The sequence below is a fragment of the Heterocephalus glaber genome, unplaced genomic scaffold (genome assembly GCF_053883595.1).
Source record: "Heterocephalus glaber isolate CG9 unplaced genomic scaffold, H.glaber_assembly_v1.0 deba00001606, whole genome shotgun sequence".
NCBI classification, from domain to species: Eukaryota; Metazoa; Chordata; class Mammalia; order Rodentia; family Bathyergidae; genus Heterocephalus; species Heterocephalus glaber.
In genome coordinates, this window is record NW_028258377.1 from 19,386,906 (window position 1) to 19,404,745 (window position 17,840).

A 17,840-nucleotide genomic window follows, 5' to 3' on the forward strand; every position below is an offset into this window, starting at 1 on the left:
CCTACCTTCTGCTGTGCTCACCTGGGTGCTTCCAGCACTGCTCTACCCATGAGCTCCTGGTGCTGCTACCAGGAACTCCCTGCATGCACAGTTGCTGTCTAGAGCTGGCAGGGTCTTTATGTTGTCAGAGTCCAGCAGCCTTCCCTTTTATTACTTGTGCCCATTAAATTCTGGGCCAAGAAGAATGGAGATTTGAGGTTGTGGACTGTGGTTCTAAATCACCAGCTCCCTTCCAGGCAGATTTGAGCTCCTTGGGCCCCTTCAAGGTCCTTTCCTTACCCAGCCTGGAGGGAGGAGTGGGGGTGAAGAGCAGGCAGTGAGATTAGCAGTGGAGAGGGAGGGGTTTCAGGGTCTGTTGGGGCAAATTTGGTGTGATCTAGTGTGATCTAGTGTGACAAAAATCCTGGTCTGGGCTCCATGGATGTGTGCTTTAACTCTGCCTGTGACCTTATTGCCCCATTTGTGGAGTTTATTTCCCTCTGAACCTCAGGCTTCCTCCCTGTACAGCCAGAGCTCAGTGTATTCTGAGTTTCCTGAGACTTTTCCTGGTCTGGCACTGTCCTTTCCTTGTTCTTCCTTCAACCATCACCACATCTGCCAGGAGGAGTCTTGCTGTGAAAAGGGATTCCCCAGAAAAGAATCTGGTAGTCCCCACTTTTTCTTGGTTTTCATGATTTTGACTCCTATGTTAAGTCCTGGGTTCTCCATTGCTAGGGGCTCTGAAGAAGGGTTTCACTCATGGCATCAGTGGATCTGTATAACTCCTAGCTTGTGTCCTTGATCAACTACACAATCTCCGGGCCTCAGTGTTCTCACCTGCAAAATGGAAGTAAGGGCATTTATTACATTGGAATATTTTGACAGTGAAATGCAATAAAGTAGATTTAGTCCTAATGCAGTATCCAGTACCTAGTAAACCCATGATGGATGCTATTGTCATCATCATTTCTATTTTGTTTGTAGTTACTACCTCCCCTCTGTCACCCTGTGGAATAGAGATCCTCTCTATACACACCCAAGGAGGAGGGGATTCCCAACTAGAAGCCCTCCTTCAGCATTCATTGTGCCTGGGACCCCAGGGAATCCCAGGTACACACCATCATGGACCGCACAGGTCTGGGTCACTGTCTGCCCCTAGAGCTCCTGCTACTAGCACTAGTCACTTGAGAAGTGCAGGAGTCCGAGAGACGCAAGCATGGACTGGATGTATGCTTAAGGCAAGTCACTCAACCACTCAACCTCAGTTTTCTCATGTGTGTGACAAGAGTGGTCTTATCATTTTATAGGGCCGGGGAAGACTGAATGACCATAGTATAGTAATAAAGTTTGCATGAACTGTAAAGACTGGCATATGCTTGACTCATGTTGAGTAATTAGTCAGATGGGTTCCTTCATTATAACTACCCCATCCCATGGACTCTTGTCTTTATGTTGAAGGTCTTTATGTGGCTTCCTGCCAGGGAAGAGGAGGGAACAATGTCTTGATACCCATGATTCCTCTGTCTCCTGTCCCAAATGCCTTTAGCTCCAGGCTATCCTTGACCTCATGTTGAATCAACCAGGCAGCCAGAGACCGGACAAGTCACAAGGAAGGGCCACACGCTTCTGCACAAAGTCTGTGGGTTATTTTTATTAAAAAGAAAAATAAGAAATCAAACAACACTTCCTAGGGTGTGCTGTGATAAAACATCACAAGCATATAAAGTACCTACCAAAACAAGAAAGAAATATCCCAGGAGCTACCCTCACAAACCCTGTGAGGGAAGCAGAGGATTTTCCCTTGAGTCTGTTGTTTCTCAAACATCTGCCTCTCCAGAGTTATGGAGAAGGAAGTGCTCATTCTGCCTTGTTTCTCTTGGAAGCCTCAGCCACTGCCAGCTCACTGGTCCATGACACACACACACACACACACACACACACACACACACACACACACACACAGAGGAAGCTGGCTGGGCTTTATGAGATTTTGCAGAAGGCCAGCATGGGGTGGGGCATGTAGGGTGCACCATTCCTCTCACTGACCCTGGATTTGCTCAAGATCTGTGGGGAGCTGGAAAGGGGACGCACTCCATCGTACTTGCTGGATAAACTGTCCTGCAGGGCACCTGGGCTGTACTTTCTAAATTAAGTCTGCTGGCAAGTCACTTCTCCCCTTGAGTTGTAGCCAAATGAGTGTCTGCAGGAAAGTTGGGACAAACAGAATAAGGAGAGACCAGAATAAGACAGACCTCGGCTGGTGTTGGATTTTGAGGAACAACCAGAGGGCTAAAGTTTTGACAAATCTGCCATAATTGGCTTCTCACCCCGACATTCCTTAGCTGCTGAGCCAATCCTCTATCCCTACTTCCTTTGGTTCAATTTTTGGGGCTACCCAGACCCAGATTTTACTTGTAGCTCTGGCATTTCCTAGATTGTATGACTCTGGAAAAGTTATTTAACTTCCTTGAGCTCTATTTCCCTTCTGCTAATGAGGAGGTGCATGTGAATCTCATGGGATAACTTTAAATAGTAAATGTGACCATGCCTTTAAAGAGCCTACAACAGCACCCAGCACAGAATAAGTGCTCAAAAAATCGCCACTGTTATGACTGCTATCCAGGCACCAGTATTACCATTGCAAAGCTGGTAAGTCTGTGTGGACTCAGTTGTGATGCACAGAAGGTTTGAACAATGTTCTGGAAAGAGAATGCATTCTGCTGAGTCTCCTGTGTTGTGCTTGGGCAGTTCTCAGGTCCTGGATCACAGGGTGGTGTGGGGGCTGGCCTGAGGGTTGCTTCTCTCTGGGTCCTGTCCCAGTGGCCCAAGAGCTGTTTGAGTCCTAGACCTCTGTGCCCTCCCTGGGGTAGAGGACGCTGTTGGTGTTGATGCTGTTGTAGAAGTGAGGGCTGAACTGGTTGAGGACAGAGCTTCCATAGCCAAGCGCATTGGTGGGTACCGAGTTGGCCCATTCACTCCCGCTCCCATGGCCTGCGAGGTTGGTGAGTGGGGCATAGGAGTTAAAACTCAGAGTGCCCTGGCCAATCTTGTCAGAGGGCTCAGGGCTCAGTCCTGGTGTGCCCACAGGCCGGCCCACTGCACTCGGCCCGCTCACATAGGTCGTCATAGTGGAGAGGAAGCTGTTAAGGCATGGGGTGCCTGAGGGGGGTGGGGAGGACTGCTTCACTGGGGAGCTGGAGGTACCCGGTGAGCCACTGTCCAGGATGTCTTGAGACTCTGGAGATGTCTTGGGGCTGCCTGGCAGGAGACTGCTCTCAGTTTTCTCTGAGGCCAAGGAGCCTGTGCTGGAGGAAACATCTGATTTTCTCTTCCTCTTCCTGCGGAAATTTCCATTGTCAAACATCTTCTCACAGTTGGGATCCAGAGTCCAGTAATTCCCTTTGCCTGCAACAAAAGTGCGAGCAGGTAAGTACACAGAGAGATGGATAAAATGCCTCTCTTCTTCTCTTCCTCCACAAAGATGGTAAATATGTAGAGGGAAGAATAAAAGTCTGGGACTAAGAAATGGAGGAATTCTACAAAGCACCCAACCAAGGCACTGTATGCATTTTCATTTCAGCATTCCCCAAGGAGGGGGTGTGTCCTGAGGAAGGATAGGCAGAGGCATGCAATACTTACAGGGTAGGTCCCTTTCAGAAGGCTGAAGCCCTGGAGGGCTTGGATGTGGGAGTGGGGTGGGCAGTGGGGGAAGGCTTCCACTGCTGAGGTTAGAGAAAACTCAGGGAAACTTCAGGACTGCCTGACAGTAGCCCCGGGCTTGGAGTCCAAAGATGGGCTTGAGCCATGGCTTTGCTCCTGACTACTAAAGGACTGTGAGATCTCAGTTTCCTAGTCTGACAAATGAGCCTGTTGGATCTGTCTGTTCCTTCTCAGGCCCCTGTGGGGAAGGACAGACACTAGAGGTGTAAGAGCTGTGTAACTACAAGGCACCATGGGAGGGAAGGCTGAACTTTTTCTGCTCTCCTCTCTCAGCTGGAGGTGAGGGCTGTTCTTGAATGGATACTTGCTCTCTTCCAGGGGACAGACTGACCTGGCCATTGCTAATTTCAAATGGGGCAAAAGTGGGGTTCCTTTTGGCCATACTCTGGCAAAACAACAATGGACTTTAATTCTGCGAAAAGGATTCATGAATGTTTACTACATTGCTCTCTGCAGGTCTCCATACTTTAGACATTTGTCATTGCAAAGGAAAAGTTCACATTCTCTGGGTTGGACCGGCTTTCAGGTTCAAGTGCCATTGCTAGCACTTCTCTCTGTGTCACCTAAGTAGGCTGTTCTACCTCTGGATACTATTTTCCCTATCTGTGAAATGGATTCATGAAGATAACTCCTGTCATGGAGATTAAAGATGTTCTGAAGGTAGGGTGGGTATTCACCAAAGGTCAGACTCTCTCTCCCGGTCGGATGCACTTGGGCTTGGTTTGGACCATTTTCACTGACTGACATTTTCCCGTGCACTGGGTCCTGGGAATGCACATGAATCATAGTACTGACTGTAACCCGTTAAGTGTTTGTTAGTACTAAAGGTTTTGCATATAGCATCTCACCTCCACCATGAGCCTGCAAGTTAGACTATTTAGAAGGTAATATCCCTATTTGTCAGATGACGAAACTGAGACTCAGAGGTCCAACCTGACCATGGTCACTGGAACCAATCGAAACTCAAATCTTCCCCAGGCCCATGTTCTCCTCCACCTCCTTTCAGCTGTCTTCGAGCAGCTTCCAGTCCCCCAGGACTGGAGAAAGAACAAGCATAATCAGAACTTCCTAGAATGGGATTTGAGACAGGAATGAAATGAGCCTTGCTTGGGAGTCCAGAAGCTTGCAGAAGGATGCCCCCACCCTTTCCCGGCAGCCCCCTTACCTGGATCATCCTCATCTCGAGGAACTTTCTTGAAGCAGTCGTTGAGGGACAGATTGTGGCGGATGGAGTTCTGCCAGCCGGCCTTGCTCTTGTTGTAGAAGGGGAAGTTGTCAGCCACGTACTGGTAGATCTGGCTGAGGGTGAGGCGCTTGTCAGGTGCCCCATGGATGGCCATGGCAATAAGAGCTGAGTAAGAGTAGGGGGGGCGCACCAGCTTCATCAGCTCCTCCTGGGAGGGAATGGGCAGCCAGCCCAGGTCACTGCCCCCCAGCCCCGACATGCTGGGCAGCAGCTGCCTCTGCATGCCATAGGCCTGCGGCAGGAAGGGGCTGGTGTTGGTGCCCGGCAGGTAGGGCGGTGGGCTCATGGCTGGCCCATTGAGCCAGAGATAGGGGTTGGGGGTGGCCGAGTACTCTCCACCTCCCTCGAAGGAGGGGGGCCGCTGAGGGCTGGGCACACCCTGTGGGTGGAAGAAGTTCTCGTAGTAAAGGCTCATCTCAGGGGGCTCCTGGCCAATGCTGGGGAACTGGGGACTGCAGCGAGGTGGGGAGGGTGCTGGGAGGTTGTAGGAGCTCATGCTGGGGCGGGGGAAGCAGAGCCACCTGCCTGGCACCTGAGCTCTAGAGCTGCCCCTGACAGGTGCTCAGCAGGCCCCAGCCTCCAACTTATACCCTGAGGCTCTGCTGGGCAGCCCCACCCAGGGGAGGCCACCTGCCTGCAGTTCTGTGGAGGCCCGCCCTCCCTCCTGTCCCCACCCTCAGCCTCAGGTCCCCACTAATGACCTGCCAGCGGGTTTCTGGGAGCTGATAGGAAAAACGACAAGAGCGCTCCTCAGTTTCTTTCAAACTCTTCACACATTCCCCATTCTTTTTATTTGGCCTCTTTTGCCTCATTTTTCTTCCCCTTGTCATGTTTTGCTTGCCTTCTTCTCTTTCCCCCTTATCCTTTCTGTATTTGATTCTTTCTTTCTTTTCTTTCACATCTTCATTCCCTTCTCTGGGCGCTCTCTCTCTCTCTCTCTCTCTCTCTCTCTCTGCAGGTGGGAAGAGAAGGAGCTGCTACTGACTGACCTGCCCTGGAGATTCAGCCAGAGGAACAGTAGGGCTCTTAAAAATAACATCAAAAGGGAGAGAATAGGATCAAAACTTCAGGGAGAAAGAAGAGAGAACGTTCATGAGTCAAGTTTCTTTCCAGCTGCAGGGCAAGCAGGCTCCCCAGCTCCTACACAGATTGCAAATCCTTCAATCTGCACCAAGGCCCCTGGCATGGAAGGAGTCAGGCCAGGAGAGCCCTGACTCACTAGCCGTGCGCCTCCCTGCCCCTCCCGCTCCAGCTCCCGAGCCCAGAGCCAAGGCCACGGCAGCTCCTCTCCTCTCTGGGCTCCCTTGTACACTCATGCGTGGTGGCGGCTTGTGTCGCAGCCCTCCACCCTCTATCAGGTCCTCAGTTTGGGGAGTGGGTGGCAGTCAGTCTCCCTTTTAGAGGGTAGGCAGCTATTCCCTGACCGGGTTCAGTAACACCTGAAATTTCTCTCTGATCAAGCAGATTGGAGGAAAGCAAGAGCGGCCTCTCCAGTTCCCTCCTGTTCTCCTGCCTGTACTTCCTTCTCATTCGACTTCCTCCTGCTTCCTCCCGACTCCGTACTTCACCGAGGCTGAAGAAGGGGCTGCGTGGAACGGGTGCTTCCCAAGGAGGTCTCCACTCTCTGCGCTCCACAGTGGTGTCAGGACAGGCGCTACGTGTGAATCCCTCTGAGCGTGCCCGGAGGATGTTGCAGGTAACTCAGTGAGGCTTTTCCCAGACCCGGAGGAGCCACCTTTCTTGCCATGAACAGTAAAGGAAGGGGTGTGTATCTTTTCAGGTAATGTTTAAAGGGAAGGGCAAGCTTTTGTTTAGCGTATCTTCACCAGGACACATGACTTGCTGAGGGTGGGTCCCTAAATTTTCAAAGAACACCCCTATTGTGACCCACCAGTACCAACCCCAAGCTGGACGATTAACTGAGCAGTTCTCAAAGCTCATCTTAGAGAATTAAACAGAGGAAAGAATTAGCTGAGGGGCAGCCAACCACAGCATTGTTTATAACTGACTAACTGCAAGTAACCTAAATTTTCAACAATAGGGATTTGATTAAATTATGTATCATCCAAATGATGTACCATTGTGTAGCCATGACAATGAGATTTCAGAAGAATAATCAAGGATAGGGAAGGATGTTTATGTTCTAATAATGTTTGGAGAGACATGCTGCAAAGCATCATTTTTGAGTAAAAGTACAGTACCTTCATTTGTATAGAAATCTAGAAATATAAATACAAACTGTCAGTTATTGTTTTCAGGTGAGGAACTGGACATGACTTTTGCTGTAGTTTCTGATTTAAATAAATAGAGAAAGGGAGGCACATAGATGATTTGCTTTTGGCATTAAATGTCTAAGGCAAGAGGTAATATAAGGGAGCTGCAGCAAACATGGGTTCTAAAAGGAGGGCACCCAGCTGTAGCTCCTAGCCCAGTACTCAATAGCTGTGTGGGCCTTGAGTGGTTCCCCTCTGCTCAGCCTCATTCATGTTTCCCACGTGAAAATGGAAACGAGGGCAGCACTTAGCTCACGTGATTGCCAGTGAGCATTCAATAGGCAATGGAGGTAAATCATTTCATATGGTGCAGAGAGGCACACAACAAATACTAATTATATATTACAGTCAATGTAGATACGTACAATGAAGCATGCCTGAGTTTGCTACCTTGTGAGTTAATTGGTCAGTTTCAACAGGTGGTGGCTGAGGATTACGATAAAAGGGGGATTATTTAGTGTAGATGCCAACTGGATGGCCAGAGTCTGTGGGCAGAGTCCAGTGGGCAGGTGACAGTCGGAGAAGGTCCAGAGTCAGCAAGTTCATGGCTGAACTGGGTCGAGACCCAGTTTCCAGACTTTATTCTGGCCCTCTTTGGCTATCACGGGGGTCTTCTTCCTCAGAGCTGGTTTTGAAGGAAGCTCACCTGAGTCTCCTGAGTTGCATGCAGCCCTGGTTTCTTCTGTCCTGGAGATAAGATAAAGCTGGGTCTGACTTAGGAGGCCTTATCCATTCTGAACCTCCAGAGTCCATCAGGTGGGGATTATAGCATCTTGTGCCCTCTCTGTCTTTCATCTCAGGGTGTCTGAACAGCCCCTAGGGACCCCTCATTCCAGGCTTTCCTGAGCACTGTTTGGAAGTCTTGCAATGGACACCAGGAGCCGCCTACTTTCACTGCCCAGGTCAGGCCTCAGAGTCAGCCCCAAAGGCCTCTTGGCTAGTTCCAGGATCTCTGGGAAAAGAAGTCATATGAAAGTATTTTAGAGTGTTTGAAGTTTCCCAGGAATGAAATGTCAATTTTGAGAAGATGCACGTGTAATTTCAGAGAAAAAAACACAACAAAATGATAAAAAGAAAAAGTAGAAAAGCCAGATCCTGAGCCTCAGAGGAATACTTAGGATACAGTTTACCTACTCCAGTCCAGAGAGAAGCCTTCCTGAATGAGAAAGACCATATATTCTGAACCTCATATTGGGATATCAGGGACAAGGGAGCAGAACCTTAAAAGCATGGGCTATAGAATTGGGCAGAGCTGAGTTCAAATCTCTGCTTTGCTATTTGGTAGCTGTATGATCTCAGCCAAGTTTCTTAATCTTACAAGGCTTTTGTTTTCTTATCTATAAAATGGGGACACAAATACCATCTGTCGAGGAATTTGAAGGGAAAAGTGATGTATTGCATATAAAGTTTATAGCCTAAGGCCTGGGAAAGGCACATAATGAGGATGATGATGAATGCCTGGGCTCTAGACAAGAGAGTTCGCTCTAGAAGGGAGGCCCAGCATCACCTTCTCCTCCATTGGGCTCCCCTTGGGAAAATCTTGCCATTTGGGAGCAATGTACCCCAGGAAGGAGGAAGGGCCTGCTGCTCTTTCTGGAATGTGGGCCCAGAAATTAGCTGCTGACATCGCCAAGTCTGAACACCTAAGCTAGCTCAGTCCTACAGAGAGGCCAAGTCTCACATGTCCCCCAGACTGGCTGACCGGGCCCACCGTCTGTGGCCCTTACTTTCAGGAAGTGGAGAATTGTGCTCTTTTAGAGGCTTGATCTGAATTCATCTAGCAGTGTGTGTGTGTGTGTATGTGTGTGTGTGTGTGTGTGTGTGTGTGTATGTGTGTATGCACTAGGTTCTCTGGACCACATTGTGAAGTAAGGATTCAGTGTCCTTGCTTAACATCGAGGACGCAGGCAGAGGGAGGGTGAGTAACCATAGAGATGGAGAAAGCAAGTGGGAGCTGACCTGGAGGCAGGTCCACTGTGGCTGCTCTGGATCACAGAGCATGGAGCAAAGAGGTCAGGCTTAGGCATCAAACTTTCTGTTCCTCACATCTGCTTCTACCCCTTAGGCACTCTGATACTTTAGGTTGCAACGAAATGATTCTGGGCCCTAGTTTCTTTATTTGAATGAGAAAATGCAGTTACTTCGGAGTGTAGCTGTGAGGACTAAGTGCTAGGAATGCTCAGGAAATACCAGGTTTTATTAGGGAAGCAGGAGCCACAGTGATGAGAGATGCTGAAAGTCCACCAGGTGGGACTACAGCAGTCCCAAGCTCATGACCTCACTGGCTTCATCCAAAATCACCTTTGTAGGGGCTTAGCTTTACATGTACTTTCTCCTCTTTACACACAAAACACATGTAGCTTCTAAGTTCCCAGGAGCCTGGCAGAGTAGAAATAGCTTGGGATGGAGAATCAGGATTAGGGACTAGTTTGAAATCTATGTCACAGTTTCCTTATTTATAAAATGAGGAAAAGAAATGGTATTTCTACCTATTGCCCACAGTTCTCTGTGCCTGGCAATTAGCTCTTATCTGGGCTTCCTGTCCTGCTTGAACAGAAACATTCATAAGGATTATCTTGGGGGTACTTTGGGGCTTGACATGGGGATGGCATCTCTGTCCCAAGAACAGGCTTTGTGGAAGTCAGGCTGAGGCATTAGTCAGGCTGAAGGTGATCCTGGTACCCAAAGATTTTTGGGGGTCTATTGAGTGAGAGCCTGAACTAACACAGGTCAATGCTGCCCTCTGGTGGTCTTCTCTTTAAAAGCGGGACATAGAGAACAGAGTTTGGGTGAAATTTCAGGGAAGACTCAGGGATTAAGGGGAGGAGAACAGAATGAGAGATGTAAGGGTGACATTCCCAGGGTGCAGAGTACTTCAAGGAGGAAGTATGTTCTTAGAGGAAAAAAAACTCTTACTTTTGCTGTGGTAGGAATGGTGAGAACTGGCTTGGAAATGAGGGTGTGTCTTAGAAGGCAGCCAAGCAGCATTGAATGGAATGGATACCAACATGATTCCTGCAGCTGTGTTTTCTGAGTGCCTTGATGTTAGTTAATCTGAGTCTGGTTGTCTGTAAAATGACGGTCACAAGGACTGAATGAGGAAATGCCTCCAAGATAATGCATGGCTGTCATCCATCTCTTCATTCAACAAATGCTAGATGGTCACACAGTTTTGAGGCTCATAGTTCGCATGGGTTTTGCCATGGCTTGGTAGTGTCTGTGGTTTGATTTACTTATAATTTTTAATTCTTTCTCTATTTTTAAAAAATATAGTGAACTTTAAAGATAAATTCCATATAACTTCTACAAATGGATCGTCAGTAACTAGCATTATACCTTCCCATAAATTAAACAAGAATAATTAACATTAGACCTTACTGTGCTGGGTGCAGCCTGGACTCACCCAATTTTATAAGCAGTCATAAACATACATAACTCTCAGAATTTTTTTCTCATTGAAGAGTTGAATTTAAGAAAAACAGTACTGCCAATTTTGCTTTTTATTGTTAGAGTTTGGGTTATTAACACTTGTTTTTATGAGATATGTATTAAGAACTTCTAAGTAAAGAGGCTGCCTTAATGTTTTATAAATTGCTATTGAAGTCCGAGAGTGGTACCTGCTCTGTCTGTTTGGCAGGTTTCCATTCTTGCTTTTTCTGTGCTGTCCTGATTTCACTGGACAGGAGAAGCCCGTGCTAAATCCCTGCCCCAGTCCCACTGAGTGAACAATCTCCTTCATCACCAAACCTGCTGTACACTCCCAAATCCGCTCTCTTCTTTCTGAAGCCTGCAGCAGGAATCCTGGTGCGCATGTGGGGAGAAAATTTGGCTTTGGAGCTGTTCTGTCTTCTGTTACTAACCCTCGTTAACCCCACCTCCTACCCCCATCTCATCTCCCAAAGCATTCAACTTCTTAAACCCCTGCAGAGTGACACCAGCTGCAGCTTCCTCCAGCTCATGGTCACTGTGTCCCTTGTTTGCACCAGGAGGCTGTGCTGAGTGAGTGGCCTGGCCATAGAGGTTTCTGCAACTATAACCTACAATGCTCAAATGATGATGGAGTGGCTGACAATGCAGTTCTCATGTGTTCTGGTTGTTAAATGAAACATGTCTGTATCTCTTTGTCAGGTACTGAGCAGGAGGTTTTTCATTCTGTAGCCTAAATCTTAGGACCAGTATGAGAGCCAGGATAGGGAACTCTCAATGGAATATTCTGGGATTAATTTTCCTCTGGGAAAGGGAAACAAAGAGTTATTCTGCTCCTGTAGCTTGGCAGTATTCTAGTGGCCAATAAGTTCTGTTAGCAGGAAGTTTGAATTCTTTCCATTAATTAACATTGTCTTCTTAAGCAGACAAAATAGTTGGGCCAATGGTGGTGTTGCCTTTAATGGGAAGGTCTTAGGAATGAATCAACTGATGATCTTTGAGTCCTCTCTTCGACTTCAAGTGTGAGGGCAGTGACTGCCCGGGCCACTGCTGTATCTAACATCTAATTCAGCACCAGTAATAGCAGATTCTCCCTCCATGTCTGTGGCTGTTGCAGTGGTTGAGCCTGGGAGTGTGCACTTGTGGGTGGAAGTGGGCAGTTGGGTTTCACAGTGAGTCTGGGACCTCTTAGTAGAATACGTTCTTCCTGAGTGCTCAGTGCTGAGACACAACACATTTCTTTGATGTTCTCTGGAAAGCACCTCAGCTGGGACCTGCTGCAGACAGGTCTGGGGCGGAGATCTGTGCATGTCTATGTGTCATTGATGATGCAGCTGTCACATGCACTGAGTAAGAATTTCCCACAGAATCTGAGCACATACAGTCATGGGTACATGCAGTTCCTCATCTACAGTTCAACATCCACAGAGGAAAACTATTTAGAAAAAAATTGCATCTGTACTGAATATATACAGATTTTGTTCTTGTCATGATTCCCCAAATAATAACAACTATTTATATAGCATTTACATTGTATTGGGTACTTTGAGTCATCTAGAGGTTAAAGTATATGGAGGATGTGTTAGGTTGTGTGCAAACACTATGCCATTTTATACAGGGGACTTGAGTGCCTATGGCTTTTGGTATCCATGGGAGTCCTGGAACTGATCTCCATGGATACCCAGGGATGGCCACACCTCCTTAGGATGAGGGTGGAAGACCAGGGAGGGCAGGAAATGGTGCCACTTCCTGCTCAATCACTAAACAGGTCTCTTTGTTGCTTTTCAAAGCTTCTGTTAAGAACTCAGTGTGATCAACTCCTGGGGTGACTTGGGGAGAACTAGTTTTGCTTTATGTATATATATATATATATTTTGGTACTAGGGATCAAACTCAGGCAGGCAGTGGCACCACTGAGCTAAATCTCCAGCCCTGACTTGGGGAGAACTAGATATCCCCACCATTGCCTTGTGTTCTTAGTTTCTCTCACTGACTTAAGGGCCATCTAGCATTGCTCCTTGTCAGAGATGAGGAATTGGGCTTAGCAAGGTGAAATCCTTCCCCCAAGGTCACAGTTCTGTGATTATCTCTCTCCAGGAGCCAGGGATTCTTCTGGAATAATGTGTGCTCATTAATGTCCTCAGAGATTTCTGGAGACTTCCCAGGTGAAAAATAGAAAGAGTGCTGTCTAGACCATTTACAATTTGGTGGCTGTGTCCTTCTGACACTAGTTCGTTAGGTGAGAATTCTCTCTCTGTGAAAACAAACAACAAACCAATAAAAATTGGTGGTGGGGGATGGTCGATTTAGTCTTCCAGGCCTCAGCAAATGCTCTGAATACAAGGTGCGAGTGGAGAGTGAAGAAGTGATGGGGTCTGGATCAGGGAGTCTTGCTTGGCTGGGAGAATCCAGTGTATTCTAGTGGGAATGGGTTGAACTGATTCCACTTAGGCCTGCGTGACCCTCCTCCTGGAGCCAGTGAGCTGTCTCAATGGGAAGGCCGGACCACTCCCCCAACTTGGAGATGTTTCACAGCCATGCTGATCAGCTGTGCACCCTGAGTCTCTGCTGATCCCAAGTTGAGGAGATGCTACAGGATGAGTTTTAAGATTTAACCTCCAAAGTGCTGCTAAAGAAACCAAAGGATACAGTTTGGAAGTGCAGGGAATTGTTAATTCCAATGCAAAATAGGAGATGGAACGTTCTCCATTTAGCCTGTCCAGGGATGTCAGGAATGGATGAGCAGACACATCTGCTGAGCAACCAGGTGTCTCTTCACAGCTTGTCATGAAACAGTGGCCAGCACTGTAATGCATTATCTTGAATTCTTTCCATCTTTCTCTGTCTTACTTCCTTCTTCCTGCATGCATTCCCCAAAAACCCCATTAGATTTTAATCATCCAGGACTCTTGCTCAAATGCAGAATTAGATTTTGTGCATCTAGGGTAGACCCTGAGAGTCTGCATTTCTAACTAGCCCTCAAGTAATGCCGGTAATTCTGGTCTGCGGACCATTCTTGGAGTAGCGAGATTTCAGAGGACTCAGTGTATCCTAATTTGAAACAGAAGTTAGAAAACAGACTCACAGAATTGGATTTAGGAGTTGCATTGCCAGTGCTTCTGGTGGCAATAGGGTCCCCACTGCTAGTAGTAAATAGAATGAGAATAGCTCCTAGCATATAGTGATGTAATTGTATGTGTTTCACTTGCAAAATGAGGGGCAGGTGGAACATGAGTGGGGCATCAAGTCATCTAAGGTGCTTAACTGGTTACAAATATGGAAAATTACAAAAACTATGGTGTAGGGTGGCTGTTTTGATCCCCCTGGAGATCTTTCAAATAGAAAATGATAGGTAGGGCAACAGAAGCCATGCTCCCAAGTCAAAGGGCTTCTGTGTTAGTTTCCCTTGCTGTAACAGACAGTTACCCACTTAACAGGTTAAAATAACCCAAATGTATTGTCTTATTTCATAGGTCAGAAGTCTGACATGGGTTTCACTTGGCTAAAATCAAGGTGTTAGCAGAGCTATGTTATTTTCTGGAGGCTGTAGGGGAGAATCTGCTTCTAGTCTTTTCCAGCTTCTGGAAGCTGCCCACATACCTTGACCTCAGCCCCTTCCTCTGCTCTGAAAGCTAGCAATGGACAGTAACTCTAACCCATATGGATCTTCTTGATTGTATCCCACCACCTCCTCTTTCCACTTTTAAAAGCCTTTGTGATTGCATTGGGCCCACTTGGAAGATCCAGGATTATCTCTCTTAAAGGAGCATTCATCAGCAACCTTAATTCTATTTGCAACCCTACTTTCTTTTTGCCATGTACCCTAATGTATTCATAGGTTCCCAGGATTAGAATGTGGATTTGACAGGCCATTATTCTACCTACGACAGGTACTGTGAAGTTTAAGGAAGACTCTTTCTCATGCAGTTTCAGAGCACACTGCTGAGATTAGGTCAGAATCTGGCTAAAGGGGTGTCAGAGTTGCAAGACTCCCAAATCCTCAAGAAGGCTCCTAGAGTAAAGTGGGAGCACTGATGGACAAAGAATAAAACCCATAATCTGGCACAGGAACTTTGGGCATATGAGCCTGAGCACGTTGAACCCATCCAACCTCCTGGCCTTCTTGTCACAGGGAACCAGCCTGCTCTTTCTTGAAGATCCCACTTGAAGCATAGGCCTTGTGCACTGGTGCTTATTCCTCTGGAGAACCAGCTCTTCCACTGGTCTTTGCTGCCTCCTCTACTGCCAGAGTCAGGACTCAGGATGGTCTGAGAAGGGAACTGAGTGTCCTGCTCTGTGTCTGAGTACTGAGAAGGGTTGGAAATTCAGGGAGGGTGCTAAGGCTTAGGCAGTTGTAGAAAGTACACATGGAGGGTCTGGGGATTTAGCTTAGTAGTTCCACCGCCTGCCTCACAAGTGCAAGGTCCCGAGTTCAATCCCTGGTATCAAAAAAAAAAAAAAAGTGCACATGGATAGAAGAAAGTGTCCATTGGCATAAGGGCACTTATTCATGAATTCATGATCCAGCATTACAACAAAGACCTGGAGCTGGTCTTAATGGTATTTGCTCCTGAAAGCTGGGTCTGGTGGTGATCTACACTGAATGTAGCAGAGATGCCATACTTTTTGGTTTATTCAATACCATTATTTAAGAAGGAATCAGAGGACTCAGGGGAGTGGGAATGTTAGAATACCTTTATTATGCATGAGTTGGGAATTGATACCTGGTTATGTGCCCTAGAAAAGCCCAGAAGACATTCTCTTTATTTAGGACAAAAAAAAAGTATTGTAGTTGAATTGTGTCCTCCAAAAATATATGTTGAGTCTTAGCCTCAAGTTCCTGTAAATATGATATTTGGAAAGAGGGTCTATGTAGATGTACTCAAGTTAAAATGAGGTCACACTGAAATAGAGTGGCCCCTAAATCCAATGATTGGTACTTAGAAAGAAATTTGGAAATGCAGAGACCCAGCCACACACATAGGAAAGATGAACATTTCAAAACAGAGGCAGAAATGGTAGCTATGAGAGCCAAGAGACAACATGGTTTGCTGGCCACCCCCAGAAGCTAGAAAAGGCAAGAGTATTTCTGTTCTAGAGCATTAGGAGGGAGCACAGCTCTGCTGATACCTTGAACCAAGACTTTTGGTCTTTAAGACTGTGAGAATAAATGTCTTGTTTTCAATAGCTGAGATGTTTCATTTGTTTATAATTTGTGTAGCAGCCACAGGAAACTAATACAGGCACAAAGTATGGTAGTGATAGTCTTCAATAGGTCAGTGTTAATGTTAGCATATGGTGCTGTGGAACTAGGCTTCATATCACCAAAGAGATGATGAATTCCCAGTTTGGGTGAGGCAGGTAGCTCCAACAAACCATCAGATCCTGGGTGGATGTAATTGTCATAATGAGTAACAAAGCAAGAGAGATAGTCAAGGTGGATTGACCCAAATAGATTAATAACATCAATTAATGGTGTTCCTAGGGGTTAAATAGATGATCATCTACTAAGATTATCACTTAATTTATAAGATCAGAAAATCATGGGAAATTTTGAGCCTTCATTCAGCTTCTAGATCTAAGTCAAAGCTCATGAAAGGGAGGCTGGTTCCTTCAGAGAAAACCCTGAAATGTACCCACAAGCATCTTTAGCAAATACTTCTCTGATATTTTCCCAAAGAGAATTCTAACCATTTGTCAAGTAACTGTGTACCAGAAAAAATGGAATATAGATTTTTCAAAGAGTGGTAGACAAAGATCTGAATTGACTCTAACCTCCAGGGCCCTGAACTCCATTATGGTCCTCAGGCTAGTGTAGTCCATGGAGAACAAGAGATAGGAGTTTGGCCTGATTTCTGGATGTAGAATAGACACACATGCATCTGCCTGGTGACACCTGCTGCAAGATCCCCTGTAGCAGGAAAGTCTGATGGAAACTTTAACTGAAGGAAGCCACAGAAACTACCCTTTTTGTCTAGATCAAAAGGAAGATGTCAGGGACAAACACAGCTGTCAAAGACTTGAAGAAAGTAGTAGTGGCGGTCCCCCCGCTATCTCCATTCAATTCACCTGTTCATCCTCTCTCAATATGAGGTGAATCATGGCAGATTGTAGTAGATGACCATCAATATTACTTGATGCTATGCATGATTTTGTATCTTCCCTGGATTCAATTAACACAGCCTCTGCTACTTGATAGGTACTCATTTGGTGAATGCTTTTTCCTCATCATCCCTACAAAAGATGAATAGCAAGCTGGTTTGCTATAGCAGAACAACAAGATATTTGTACTGTGTATCTTACTATTAGGTCAATCTTCCTTTTCTCTGCTCTAATATAATTCATAAGGACCTTGTTTATACTAATATTCCAGGGAAAGTCACACTAGTCAATATTCATAACCTCTTGTTCATTGACACGATGATCAGGTTGAGCCAGGTACCCTGGAGTCCTTGGACCAAGGGACTCATTAACAAAGTAATTAAGGTAGTGTGATCAGGGCCATGGGATTTATTAGTCATTCAGAAGCAGCTTACCAGGTGGAACAATGCCACAAGCTTTGGAAGGCTCAGCCGAGGCACCAGTGAGGAACAGTACTTTCCAGAGTAAAGGAACTCTCTTCAGACTGCAGTAAATACATGGAGCAATGGGAAATAGATGATACTATGCCTCCAACAGTTCTCAAGTGGTGGAAGTAGAAGACCTTCTCACTCTCTTGCCCCAAGACTCATTCATACCTTCTATCTCTAAAATCTTGGGTTTTTCAGATTCAAAGTCCCAGTCTGTACTAGTTTTCTAGGGCTGCTGTAATGAGTACCATGACCTGGATGTCTTAACAAATTCATTGTCTCACAGTTCTGGAGGCTGGAAATCTGAGATCATGGTTTCAGCAGGGTTGGTTTCTTCTAAGGGCTGTGAGGAAGAATCTGTTCCATGCCCTTCTCCCAGCCTCTAGTGGTTTGCTGGCAATCTTTGGTGTTCGTGGCTTGTAGAGGTGGCACCCTGGTCTGCTTTCATCTTCATGTGACTTCTCCCTGGGTCTTTTTCAATTCTTTTTCTTTTTAAGCAACACCATTAAGATTATCACCCACCCTAATGGCCTCACTTTGACTTTGTTACCTCTTTAAAGACCCTACTTTCAAAAGGTCATCTCTTGAGGTAGTAGGTGTTATGACTTCAACATGTGAATTTTGAGG

At 46.4% G+C, this 17,840-nt stretch overlaps 2 protein-coding genes across 5 annotated transcripts in view; one reads left to right on the forward strand and one right to left on the reverse strand.

Moving 5' to 3' along the window:
- Positions 1-17,840, forward strand: part of Insyn2b (inhibitory synaptic factor family member 2B) — a 331,485-nt gene that overhangs the window by 90,556 nt on the left and 223,089 nt on the right. For 2 of the 4 annotated variants that reach the window (XR_015444791.1, XR_015444793.1), the window contains exon 3: positions 6,410-6,641. Coding sequence is in view for 1 of the 4 variants with exons in the window: in XM_087194860.1 (XP_087050986.1) it covers positions 6,038-6,303; positions 6,410-6,641 (498 nt within the window). In the remaining 3 variants the exon portion in view is untranslated. Of the gene's footprint in view, positions 1-5,637; positions 6,304-6,409; positions 6,642-17,840 lie in introns of those variants that run through there. The other 2 variants (XR_015444790.1, XM_087194860.1) reach the window with 2 other exon arrangements.
- Foxi1 (forkhead box I1) lies at positions 1,330-5,587 on the reverse strand. The gene is made up of 2 exons (XM_004836397.3): positions 4,865-5,587; positions 1,330-3,384 (listed from the first exon to the last, which is right to left on the reverse strand). Exons 1-2 carry the CDS (start codon positions 5,439-5,441, stop codon positions 2,822-2,824), a joined length of 1,140 nt encoding a protein of 379 aa, XP_004836454.1. The 5' UTR covers positions 5,442-5,587; the 3' UTR covers positions 1,330-2,821.

What these genes read in the sequence shown, in the direction of transcription:
- Foxi1 (XM_004836397.3), bottom strand. Translation starts at nt 5,441, where the DNA reads ATGAGCTCCTACAACCTCCCAGCACCCTCCCCACCTCGCTGCAGTCCC. An exon ending in TCGAGATGAGGATGATCCAG is followed by an intron (nt 3,385 to 4,864) that starts GTAAGGGGGCTG and finishes CTTTTGTTGCAG; the next exon opens with GCAAAGGGAATTACTGGACT.